The 13,547-nt window shown below is 40.8% G+C and overlaps 1 protein-coding gene across 9 annotated transcripts in view; it reads left to right on the top strand.

Annotated features, from left to right (window-relative positions):
- The window catches only part of IDE (insulin degrading enzyme), a 139,896-nt gene that overhangs the window by 105,192 nt on the left and 21,157 nt on the right, over nt 1-13,547 (top strand). For all 9 annotated transcript variants that reach the window (XM_075935171.1, XM_075935172.1, XM_075935177.1 and 6 more), the window contains 3 exons: nt 4,991-5,101; nt 8,374-8,494; nt 9,997-10,088. In XM_075935171.1, coding sequence (XP_075791286.1) covers nt 4,991-5,101; nt 8,374-8,494; nt 9,997-10,088 — 324 coding nt within the window. The remainder of the gene's footprint in view (nt 1-4,990; nt 5,102-8,373; nt 8,495-9,996; nt 10,089-13,547) is intronic.

Raw genomic sequence — 13,547 nt, forward strand, 5'->3', positions numbered from 1 at the left:
GTATCTGGAACCCTCAGTTTATATATCTATATATTTATTTACAGTATTGCACAAGATCTGTGATAGGTATTCCGCCATTCTGTAGTGCATACATACTTTAGATATGCTTTTATAATGTTGATATCCTAAAAAAGGATGAATGTTACATGAAAAGCGGATCATTATATGTGATGTACATACATTTCTATAGCACACATTATTGTAGTATCTAAGTTATCACATAATGTTTAAGATCTACCCAAGTATATTATTTATTATGACTGTGTATCAGCCATTGCCATAAAATGCATTTTTTGATATCTACATCAGTCATATGGTAGATTATTCAATATTTTAATAATAATGGAGAAAAACCACTTCCCGCCATATAGCTGAAATCTCATATCCAGAGCTTCCAATCATAACTACAATATTTTATTCGTCCCTTGGAAAGATTGCCTTTGTGTCCTGGAAGATTATCAAGGAGGCACAGAGGAGAGATAAGTGACTATAGAGGCAAAATCGAATGGACATCTTAGATGTCTGTGTATTAATGCAAGAAGTATGGAGAATAAACAGGAAGAACTAGAAATATTAATAATCACAGTCATGACATAATTGGCATCACAGAAACTTGGGATAATTCACATGATTGGAATATTGATATAGATGGGTACAGCTTGTTCAGTAGGGAGAGGCAGCGAAAAAAGAGAGGAGGTATTTCATATAAAGATAAGAAGTAAAAACCAAGGGTAATGTCATGATATGGGCCTATAGTTGGCCACTTAACCAGGAAGACGGGGCAGATGACATTTTTTTAAAATTAACAAAATCATTCAAACCAAAGGACTTGATGGTATTAGTCTCTTAGCTTCAATTATCCAGACACCTCTTTGGGAAAATAATATAGCAGGGTACAGGTTACCCAGCTAGTTCTCAGGGTGGCACTGGAAACAACAATTTATTACAGAGCATAGAGGAAGTAACGGGAGAGAGGCTGCTGTACAGGTCTGCCACCAGAGGGGGAACAAAGGGGTAATTTAAAAGGTTTGAGGGGCTCCCAGCCATCACTGACAGTGCAGCAGGGCTAAGGCAGGCTTCCTGCTGCTCCACTCCCAGAAGTGTCTGGCAGATCCCTGCAGCCCTGGGGGGAGCGTAGGATCTCTGCATGCTGCCCCCACCCTAAGTATTGACTACAGTGGGCAGTATTACCAATGGGAGCTGTAGAGTGGTGCCTATGTGCAGTGGCATGTGGCCTCTGCCGTACCTGCCTAGGAGCCACTGTGACATGGGTGTGTCAGTCGCTTTCAGAAGCTACCTGAGGTAAGTGCCACCCCACTTACCTCTTTCTTTACCCCAACTCCTGTCCCAGCCTAGAGGCTGCATCCCACATTCAAACCCCCTCTCAGATCCAGCACTTCTCACTCCCTCACACACTCCCTGCCAGAGCCTGCAACCCCACTGGCACCGAACCTTCCTGTCCCATCCAGAGGCTAGACCTCCTCCCATATCTCAACCCCCCGTCCAACCCTGATAATAGTGAATGAGGGTGGGGAAGAGCAAGTGACGGAGGGAGGAAAGGGGGCAGTGATCAGAGGCAGAGTCTCGGAAAAGAGGCAGGGCAAAAATCTTTGGTTTTGCACAATTACAGTTGGCAACCCTATGGGTTGGGCATGTGGAAGACCTAGTTGTGCCAGAAGAACTTACCCCACAATGCAACCAGCAGTTTGTAGGTGCAGCACCACCAACACAGTGTCTGGTAGACTGTATCCAGTAGACACAGCCAGGAGTGGCCCTAGACGAGCTTCTGGCAACTGGCGCCCTAAGCGAAATGCGCGATCGGCACCCCTGCCTCTAAAGCCCTCAACGGCCATTTATCTTGGTGCCCTAGGCAAGTGCCTAGTTCGCCTGTATTGAAGGGCCACCACTAGGCACAGCTTAGGAGAGGGGGCAAAGGGGATCTATTGGCTGTTTTGCCCTAGGGCCTGGGATTGCTGTCAGTGGGCCTGCTGTCTTAGATTTGATTTTGACAAATAGCAAGGAACTGTTTGAAAATTTGAAGATGAAAAGCAATTGCATGAGTTTGTGGTAGGAGAGAAGAACAATAGTAATGGACAGTTGACTTCAAGATGGCAGAGTTTTGCAAACCCAGAGACTTGGTAGGTAAGATCCCATGTGAAACAAGTGTAGGGCGGGGAAAGGTTCAGGAGAGCTGGCAGTTTTTAAAAGATACGTTGTTAAAAGTGTAAGAGAAAACTATTTCAATGCATAGACAGGAAGCATGATAAGAGAGCATGCTGGCAGTACCAAAAGATTTTTAATGACCCAAAACTCAGTTTCCACTTTTTGTATGAGTCAAATTATGAAACATTGATATTAAAACATAAACGCCCACCAGAAGCTTATGGGGCAAAATCCGAAAAACAAGGCATAAAACAAGATGAAGAATTAGGTAGGAATACTAAGGGTAACAAAAAACCTTTTACAAGTACATTAGAAGTAACGGGAAGATCAGGATAGGTCCATTACTCAATGAAGGGAGAGAGAGGGAATAAGAGAAAACACAGCAAAAGCCAAAGTGTTAAAAGCCTTTTTCCCCAAAAAGATTATCAGCGATTGGATGGTTAATGTCATGGTAGGATCTGAGGCCAAAATAGGAAAGGGAAAAAAAACAAGTTAAGACTCACTTAAACAATTTAGATGCCTTCAGTTTGGCAGGATCTGGCTAAATACATCCTAGAACACTTAAGGAAGTGGCTGAAGAGATCTTTGAGCCATTAGTGATTATCTTTCAGAATTTTTGGTGGATGGGAGAGTCCCCAGAGGACTTGAAAATTGCAAATATAGTGCTCAACCATATCTATAAAAAGGGGAATAAGGGCAACCCAGGGAGTTATAAGCCAGTCACTTTAACTTCAGTACCCAGAAAGATAACGGAGCAAATAAACAATTGGTTTGTAAACACCTAAAAAATAATGAAGTGAGAAGTAACAGTCAACATGGATCTGTCAAGAACAAATCATGTCAAACCAACCTAATATCTCTTTTTGATAGAGTAATAGGCCTTGTAAATGGGGGGAAGCAAAGCTACAATACATTTTTACTTTAGCGAGGCTTTTGATACTTAAGGACTAGAACAAATTATCTATGCAGTTTATGGAACCTCCATCCCTGGAGGTATTTAAGAACAGGTTAGACAGATAACTAAAAGTGATGGTCTAGATCAGTGTTTCTCAACCTTTTTTTATAAAGTACCTCTTTAAAAACAAAAAATTATAAGTACCCCAGTACCTACAGTTTTCAGACGCACACAATTTTTTTCTACTATTGCAACACATTTGCTCAAACAACTTAATCATAGCTGGGCGGGTGATAAAATTTTTGGGTGTAAAAAGTACAAAAATAATAAAACACTGTCAAACTTAAAACAAAAATTCAGTTTTCTCCAAATTTTAGTTGTGTTGACGTACCCCCCAGACTTCTCTCGAGTATCTCTAAGGGTACTTGTACCACTGGTTGAGAAACACTGGTCTAGATAATACTTAGACATGCCTCAGTGCAGGGGACTAAAATAAATGACATATAAAGGTCCCTTCTAGTACTACATTTCTGTGATTCTCTCATAATACTGTGTCCCCCTTTCAATTCTTGGAAACAGGATTTAGATCTTGTATTCTCCTTTATGTTTGGAGCCTTTCTTATCAGATAGGCTACATAATTATATCATGGTATGAAGAGTCTTTCTTTATGCTTTATAGATACTCATTTTGTAATTTAGATGATTAATACCATATGCATATTACACTGTATGAAGCCTTATCAATACTTTTATAGCGATGCTCATATCTTGCAACATTTCAGACTAACACCTGTGGTTTTTTATTAAGCTAGCATCATACCTTCTTTTATCAATGCAGGTGCCCACACTGACCCTAGTGTAATGATATTATTTAATATAACTCCAGTAAAATTTGTGTATTTATGGGTCACAAAGAAAAATTAAATATCAAGTTGAAAATAGGTTTCTGGGTGTAACATTTGAAGAGAGCAGGAAGCTAATTTTTATTGGTATAATGAGAAGTCCAGAGTGGAAAAACAATTTTGATTACTTCAAACATATATTGTTGACTAGATCCCATCCTAATGAACAGTCTATACTCATACACATTGCTGCTTTATTAAGCTGCAGTAAATGTATACAGGTTGTACCTTCCAAATTCAGGATTCTCTCATCCGGCAACATCCGTGGTCCTGGATGACCATGGATGTTCCTGGATGAGAGTTCCTTGGGGCAGGAGGGCCAGCAGCTGGGAGCCTGGTGCAGCCCCGTGAGTGTGCTAGCAGCAGGGCCGCAACATTCTGGGCGGAGTGCGATCCGGGTTGTCTGCTCCCTGGCAATGCTGCCAGGACCGCAGCAGCCCAAGAGGGGAAGCCTAGTCAGGCTGCAGCAGCCTGTGCAGTGGCAGTGGCAGTGGAGCCGGGGCTGTGGCCACAGCAGCCCGGGAGAGGAAGCTGTCCGGGGCTGTGGCAACCTGGCAGAATCAGCTCCGCTGGGGCCATGTGCCACCTGGCAGCAGGGTTGGGGCTGTGGCAGCCCGATCAGGCAGTGTGCTATTTGGCAGTGGGGCTGGAGCTGCTCAGCCAGCAGCGGAGTCAGGGCTGGGGGGTGGCCCGCAGACAGCCCAGCTGGGCTGACAGAGCTGGCAGCAGGCTGAGGAGCTATATCAGAGGACCTCCCATTGTCCAGCAAATTCCCTCATCTGGGACAATCCGGTCCCAAGGGTGCTGGACAAGAGAGGTCCAACCCACATTTGTTCTTTGCATCTAAAATCACCAAGACATGCAATATTGTCTTCATCAATATTATAGCACTTTGTGAGTAAAAGTGATTTTAGATTAACAGCCAAATATGTGTGTTTCTAATTGTGATGAGTTTTAGAACATTAAACATTGTTTAGAAATTGCTCTTTGACTTTTCATGTTTACATCAACTTAGTCACTCTTTCCATAGCTTTCTGTAAAAGGATATAATGACAAGCAGCATATCTTGTTAAAGAAGATCATTGAGAAAATGGCCACGTTTGAGATTGATGAGAAAAGATTTGAAATTATCAAGGAAGCGGTAAGCTCTGTGGAAATTGAATGTGATTGGGATAACTTAAAGCAGAATACATAGACTATGAGTGAAATGTGAACATTTTTATGGAATTTGAAAGCTAAATTTGCCCAGAAGTACAGGGTGAAATCCTAGCCCACTGAAGTTGATGGGAATTTGGCTATTGGTGGTTTGGCTACAAGTTCATCCAAAGTATTTAAATGTCAGTTATACAGTTTCAAAATTATTGGCCCTATGGTCTTTATTCAGGCAAAATGTGTGAGCTTTTTGTGTTAATTTCTGATTATACCTTTTATTTTATAAAAGAAGTAGAACAGTGGTTCTCAAACTTTTCCATATTCCAATCCCATTTACAACAAGAAAAAAAAAAAGCCTTAGAATTTGTCTGTTCTAGCCATAAAGAAACAGGATGGATGGGAGGGGGGGGGGGGGGATGGTTGTGACCTCCCCTCAACACAGGGGATCATAACCATTTTATGGTGTAGAATAAGGAGTACATGAGGTATATTCAGAATTCTGGAAATGAAAACAAATTTCAATTATCCATATTCATACACTGCATTTTACAATTGTTTTTTATTTTTGAAATTGATAACCTCTTCTTTGTTACATCTTTTAGTCCAATCTGGAAATGTAATTTTTTATATTAGAATTGTCTGCATAAGAAGAAAGCATTCTATGGTATAACAGACTTTTAATTTTAATATTCAACTAGGTGAACATCAAATTTAAGGAAGACTTAGTCTAAAATCAGAGTTTATGTATATGTGGCTTGTTGAATCTCATCACTGTAGTAAACGGACACAAATGGCAATATAAAATAGACAAAAAATCAATTTAAAACTAGGGAGGCCTCAAAGACATTTCTAAATACATCTATGCAATATATAAGTAAAATGAATAGTATTTTGGAATTTTCTGAGATGCTTTCTCATTTATGTCTATAGAATTCAGCAGAGTTTTATCTTGGAATTTATTTTTCATTATTTTGCTATCAAGTACAATTTATATTGTATGTGTATCCTTGCATATTGCAACATAATGGAAAAAACAAAAACCATCAATCTAAAGAAGAGAGGTTGCTTTTTCTTCTCCCACAAGCTCATCTGTATCCGCTTCTTTCTTCTGAAGCAGGTTAAAGGGGAATGCATTCTCCACCAACTTTCCTCTCTCCCCAAAACACTGAGAGATGCATGGGATGTGGTGCTATCTGCCCTTCAAAGCTGTTTCCAGCTGACTGCTTTTAACCTCCACCTTCCCCTTGTATGAAGTTTAAGGGGTTGAAATAAGTGGGTTGTCCCCTTGCTTCAGTAGACATTTGGAGCCCTAATCCTGTTCCACCTTTTCTTGAAGGGGATGCCTTCCCTAAATCCACTTCCACTTCTACAAGAACTGGACTTCATGTGCAATAAAGTAGCTTCACTGGGCAATGGACACCTGGCACCTGCTAAGTTGTAACATCCTGATTTGCCCTACAAGGTCCCTGAGCTGCTTTGGGGAAGGAAAAACAGCCCCCCCCCCCCCCATGTTCAGATTGGCCACAGTGTGAGTTCTTCCCACTTACAAATGAGGCAATTAGTACAGTGCCCATAACAGAGAGGAAAAACATCCAGTCCTAAACTAATCCTGGGTTAGGTGGTGGGGCTCAGGCTGGAGGAACTAGGGTTTATGTACTTTCCCAGTTCTGCAAGGGCCAGTGGGTTACTTAAGTCCTACTGATCTGCCTACTATCTTAGGTGATGCTTCCACCCTCTGGCCACATCTTCTCAATTCCCAAGTGGAAGGGGACTCCTGAAGGAGACACTTCTCCTTTTTTCCTGTCAGTTCAGACAAAGCCCTCTTAGTTTGAGTTTACAGGGGTTGCATATCCCACTTACTCACTGGCCTCTGAAAAACAGCTAACTTTCTCTTGTGAAAGGGAGAGTATGCTTATAAGTAGTTGTTTAGACCCAGTAGATTCCACATTGCAAAGAATGTTAGCTTCCCCTTCCTGGTTGAACAGATGTCTGTGTTTGTTTTGCCTGGATGCAAACTGAGTAAAAGGAAGGCTGTCACAGCCTTGCTCCTCTTCTTCTTACATCTATACCCATCAAGGGGAAAACCTGCTAGCTGGCCCAGCCTCTAACAGTGTGAGAATAGCTCACTGGACAATTATAGTTTGCAATTACATGTTGGACCTCACTGGTCCTGAACGAGGGGATTTGCTGGACCAGGGAAGGTCCCTCCCCTTGTGGCCGTGCTGCCCCTAGGCTAGGGTTCCAGCCTGCCCCTGCTGCTACTTCAGCCCCCCTGCCCTCCGGGGCTCTGCGTGGTCCCACTGCTGCTGGGACCAGAGCACCACAGCCAGACTATGCAGCCAGGACAGAGTGCCGTAGTTGCCTGGCTCTGCAGCTGAGACCAGCGTTCTGCAGCCAGGGTGGAGGCAGCAGAGCTCTGGTCCCATCTCAACGCCAGTATTTCCCAGCCGCTGGAGCTCCACAGCCAGGAACATAAGAACGGTCAGACTAAAGGTCCATCTAGCTCAGTATCCTGTTTGCTGGACAGGTCCATGGCCATTACCAGGCTAGAGCTCCCCAGCTGTGGGGTCAGGGAGCTCTGCTGGAGCCAGAACTCCCTGCCATGCTGTCATCGGGTCCAGTCTCCTGCCCTCACAGCAGGACCAAGTACTGTCCCTGATCCCTACATGGCCCCTTCAAGGATTGAACTCACAACCCTGGGTTTAGCAGGCTAATGCTCAAACCACTGAGCTATCCCTCCTCCACACATTCTGGGCTCTTAGGAGAACCACCTGTGCCCTTTATGGCGCTCCTGCCCCGCCACGAGCTCGCCCTCTTCCTGTGCTCTGTGGTCCAGGAGCATCCATGGTCCATGCTAGACCAGTTAAGGGAGGTACAACCTGTATAGTTTAGAAGTTGACACAGAATATATAGGTCATGACTAGAGTGAGTTAACTGATTTGAAATATTAGTTTGGCGTTATCCGTCTTTATGAAATAATGGAAAATTGCACTCTGAGAATAAATTTTTGTCAAAATTGAAACTTGTTTAGCTATTCCAGTTTAGTCCCTAGCCATGTCCTTATGTAAGCAAATCTATAACATCATGAGAATAGTTCACTTCCATTATTACACGACACAAGAATAGCGATAATGTGGCTACTGGCTTCTGGAATGTGGGGATTTTGGTTGCATACAAAGCCAGCTAGTTCAGGGGTGATACTGCTGTTGTATTTAGAAGCTGAGTTTGGTGGTAACTGAATATCCTTTTTAAATTTGTTAGTACATGAGATCACTTAACAACTTTCGAGCTGAACAACCTCACCAGCATGCTATGTATTACCTCCGACTGTTGATGACTGAAGTTGCTTGGACCAAAGATGAATTAAAAGAAGCTCTAGATGGTGAGTTCCTGCTAATTTTTAACTTGGGAATCACTGGGCCCTAAATGTTTTGTTCTGAATGTCTATATAGTGTAAAGTAAGGTGATTCTCAGTGAGCCCTACTGAAGTAAGGGGCAAAATTAGCATTAATTTCAGCAAGAGCAGGGTCAGCCTGATAAAGGACATTCCTTTCCTCCTTTTGAGAACTGCAGATTCTTTTTTGCATTGGCTATCATCTGTCCCTTAATGTAATCAATTTCAAGCTTAATACGGAGTGTGCTTAATATGGCAATTTAACACAGATGTGCTCTTTGAAGAGGTTAAAGTCCATCTTGCAACATTATAGTTCTGCTTGAGAAACACTGATTTTTTTGTTTGATTTTTATTACCATCACCCTCGCTACTACTGCCAGACAGCCCCACCCCTGTGTACTGCCAACAAATGGTTTTGTTTTTTTTAAAATCAGAATTAAGAGTGTAATTATGCAAACAATAAGAGACCCTTTGCCTTTCTAGGAGACATATATTTAAATATCAGACATGACTAAGGAAGTGAAAGCCGCTAATATTTGATTTGGCAAAGGAAAAAAGTGGAAATTATGTGTGTTTTTGGGAGGACATTGCATGGGGTTGAGAGAAAAAATTAAATATTGATGATATTTTTAGGATAAAGACATCTACCTATCTTAGGTACATATATGCCCTCCATTGCAATAGTAACTGATTGAGTACCTCACAGTTGTTAATGCATTCATCCTCAGAACACCTCTTTGAGATGGGGAAATGCTATTATCCCCATTTTATGACAAGAAAATGAGGCACAGAAAAAAATAAAGAACTTTCCCTATGTCACACAGGGAATCTGTAGCAGAGCCAGTGAATAGACCCCCATGTCTCCTGACTCCAAAACCAGTGCTCTTATCAAGCGGCCTTCATTCTGCTCTTAGTCTACCGATTCTCTTGATTCTAACTTGTAAATTGTATTTTGCTTCATAAAAAGAATAATACTAATTGGAAAGTTTAAAATATGAAAATGTGTGTACATTAGTAAATTAAGAATTATTTTTATGTATGATTTAGTGCTAAATTACTGTCAAACTATGAAATTTGAATTGAAATTATCTTAGTTTAGATAATGCACTGTACCTTGCAGGAGAATTATAAGCCACATATTCTTTATGTAGTTAATAACTACAGCTTTATCTCTCAGCACCACCTGAATGATTGTAACTATTTTCTCTGGAGAGTGAATGTGTGTTCAGCATGATTAGAGAGCAGGCTTTTTTCCTTAATGGAATCTGGGTCAGATGCTGTGTGAATTCTAAGCAAAAGAAACTCTGCAATGAGTGCTGATATTTAAACTTACACACTTTCCACAATGAATGTTTAAGGAAAAATCCCTTGTTTATAATTATTATGATTTTCCCTTCTCCAAGAAAATCACCAGCAGATATGATGTGGTTGATTCCTTGAAATGTAAAAAAAAAAAATGATTGATTTAACTGTCTATTTATCTATTCTAGATGTCACTCTTCCTCGCCTCAAGGCCTTTATATCTCAGCTGTTGTCACGGTTACACATTGAGGCTCTTCTCCATGGCAATATAACAAAACAGGTCTGAAATTTTCTTTAATAGAAACAGTTGGTATTAAAAAGAGCATTTAGCTGTAAAAAAGCTAAATATTAAGTGAAGACTATGCCTATTTGGAAAAAATAGTTTTAAAATTTGGGATGATTAAATAAACCCTAAAACCTAAGGGTTTATTAACTCTTCCCAAATTTTAAAACAATTTTTGCCAAAGTCTTTGCTTTATTTTTATTTTTAGATGTGTTACAACAGGTTTATCATGATGATTTTTCTTCTGTCAGGCTCAATGCTACACTGAATGTTGATCTTTGAGATTTGCTATAATAGAAAATAGTTTATAATCTAAATATTTTAAAGTCTGCATTGCATTGCTGTCTATATTTATCCACGGAACAATGCTCCAGAGGTTGATCTTCAATTTAGTGGGTCTAGTAAGGACTCGCTAAATTGAATGTTGAGGGTGCCCCCATTGATACCAGTACTCCTGCTCCTCACAAGGAGTAAAGGGAGTCAGTGGAAGCATTTCTCCTGTTAACCTCCCACTGTGGGGTGGGTGTCAAAGTTCGAATCCAGGTATGTTGACTCTGACTGCACAATTAACATAGGTAGAGTTGCGTATCTTAGTTTAAACTTATCCTCTAGTGTAGACCTGGCCTATGTAATTCAGATTGCAAAAGTAACCATTTACAAGCTTCAGATATGTGAAACAGTTGACTAATAAAAGTTTAAAACATTCAGAATCCTTCAAAATGAAGCATTTAGTACAGGGCTAAAGGGGAATGTGGATCCATAACTCAGACTTCCAGTCACTTTTCCTTGTGAGAACAAAAGGGCACAGCTAGTAAGAGGCACAAATTATTTATTGTGTATTAAAACTGTAATTCTATAACACATTTATCCAAGGATCTGAGTGCATTTTCAAACACTGCATGTCACAATAATTTTCTGAGAGCGTTAAAATATTAAAATGTCTGTATCTATTCCCAGGAGGCTGCTATAGCTGCATTCCCAATAACATCATGTCAGAAATGCTGTTATATTAGTCTAGTGAAAGTACACTAGCACTAAAACTCTTTAGGTCATCACTAAAGTGTATGGAGAGGGAAGTAGCTAGCAGCAGTGAGTGAAAGAAAAAAAGAACCAGGATAAGATATATAAAGTTTCAGCTTTAAATAAGAGTGCCAGAAAAGTTGCTTTTTAATTTTTTACCTTTTTTTGTGGAAATGTAAACGAAAGAATAATCTTATCTTCCCCCTACTCTATCTATATAAACAAGATTATTTAAATTCCCCTGTAAATCACCACAGAATTAATCATCATCGAGCACATATTGTGGTGACATGATATGGGACCCAATCACAAGAAAAATGTTTTCTATATACAGTTTAGGAGGGACAAAAATATATATCATTGCATGTACATATGATGCATCTATCTACGGTGATCAGATCATGGTGATCAGAAATGATCAGCTTCTTCTGGGCTCCTTTCAGTCTACTTTTATGCTTAGATTTCTATTCTGACATTTGTATTTTGCCTCAATAGGGTGTTGATTTCTGCTAATAGTAGGCTAATTGTGCTCACAGTGATACCAACATGTTATAAATATTCCGTGGTAATTGTTTTCTAGAGTAGAATACATATTATTTTGGTTTTGCCTTGAGATTTCCTGTGTTTCACTTGACCTCATCTCTTTTTCCCTTTGCTTTTTCTTCATAAATGTACAGATCTTTTATAAGTTATCTGCATGAGATGGTTGGTGTGTGTGTGTGTGTGTGTGTGTGTGTGTGTGTGTGTGTGTGTGTGTGTGTGTGTGTGTGTGTGTGTATTTGATGCTGTTTAGATTGAAACTAGGGATGTAAGCGACTAGTTGCTTCTTCCCCTTGCTGCCGCTATCAGAAAGAGGCAGTAAGCGGGGGGGAGAGGAAGGGGTGCTAGGGAGAGCCATCTTAAAAGCTGGCTCCCTCCAGCTCCATGGGAGGGGGCAGGGGCACAGCGGTGGCATTCCAACTTTGAAATGTACAAGAGTCCCTGCTGGGACTCTTGTACATTTCAAAGCAGAAGTGCCCGCATGGAACCCAGGATCAACAGGGGGGACTCCCTGCTGGCCCCGGGCTCCATGCATCATTTTAATCTTTGAAATGCACAAGATCCTTATCGACTAATTGAATAGTCGATGAAAATCCCATCGACTATTTGATTAATCAGAGTTTAACATCCGTAGTTGAAACAGTAGATTTACTGAAAATGTCCAAAACTTTAGAACTGCTTAGCAATAAACACCATATTGGGTATTTATAAAAAGCTAATTATATTTAAGACATTAAAGGAAAATCTGAATTTATCATTTTAAAATAGTTGTTTTAAGAACTAATATTCAGTTAAAATATTAACATCCACATTTAATAACTAAAGCACAGCATTGTAGTCTACATCTGTGGGTATAGTCACATATTAGAGATTCTAGATACAGTTTTCAAAAGTGGCCAAGTAACTTAAGATTCAAAGATTCTTTTTCAAAACTGACTTGGGCACTTGGGAATCTAGGTCTCATGAAGTCAATCAGGCACTTTTATAAATTTTACCCTCTGTCTTTAGATTCAATTTTGGTCATAGTTTAGAACTATGTTACTTTATCATCTCCTGCTATATTAAATGACATATATTGATCTAGTATATTGTAGTGCATTTAAAAAAATGGATGACATTTCCGAAAGAACAAATGAAGTTTATCTTTTGCAAATAAAAATGGCAGAGGCAGTTTGTTACACTGTCATGTAGATGTAAGGGTGGTTGTTTTTTTTTTTTTTTTTTTAAGCTTAATCATATGTATGGTGTCTATGGGAACAAAGGCACCAAGTCAGCAAGGTGTTAAGTATGTGAATCATCTCATCTCTATTTAGTAAACTAGAAGATGTACCCAGTTTTGCTCAGGTCCTTAACTGTAGTAATGTTTGGGTTTCATTTTTAAATTAAAAGGAAAAAGTACATGCTTTATTTAAATGATTAGGGCAGGTGGTTGGAAGTAGGGTTAAATATTGGTTAACTGAATAGTTGATTAAACTCATGAATTCTTATTGGTTACTTAACTATTCTATAGTCCCAGCAGGCAGGGCCACCAGCCAGTGCACTCTGGCCCCACTCCCAAGAAGCCCTCTGCCACTCTGCGCTACTGCCTCTGTATTAGATGCAGCAGTGCACAGGGTGCCTGATTGGAGCTGGTTTGCGAGGGCAGGTAGTTTAAAAACCTGCTCCCCTTACAGACCAGCTGCCTGTCGCCATGGACGGTTGGGGAAGGCATGGCTGGGGGAGGTAAGCCCCATGCCCCACCTCCAGCCCTGCCCCTTCTGAGGCCCCACCCTTTCCCCACCTCCATAGAGAGGCGGAGCAGTGCGCAGTGCGCGTGCTCCCCCTCCTAACCATGGGGAGAGGAAGGGAGCAGGCAGGCACGCACTCACCTCAGCTTCCCCAGTCCTGGAGGAGGTC

Source organism: Pelodiscus sinensis, chromosome 8, assembly GCF_049634645.1.
Source record: "Pelodiscus sinensis isolate JC-2024 chromosome 8, ASM4963464v1, whole genome shotgun sequence".
Taxonomy (NCBI): domain Eukaryota; kingdom Metazoa; phylum Chordata; order Testudines; family Trionychidae; genus Pelodiscus; species Pelodiscus sinensis.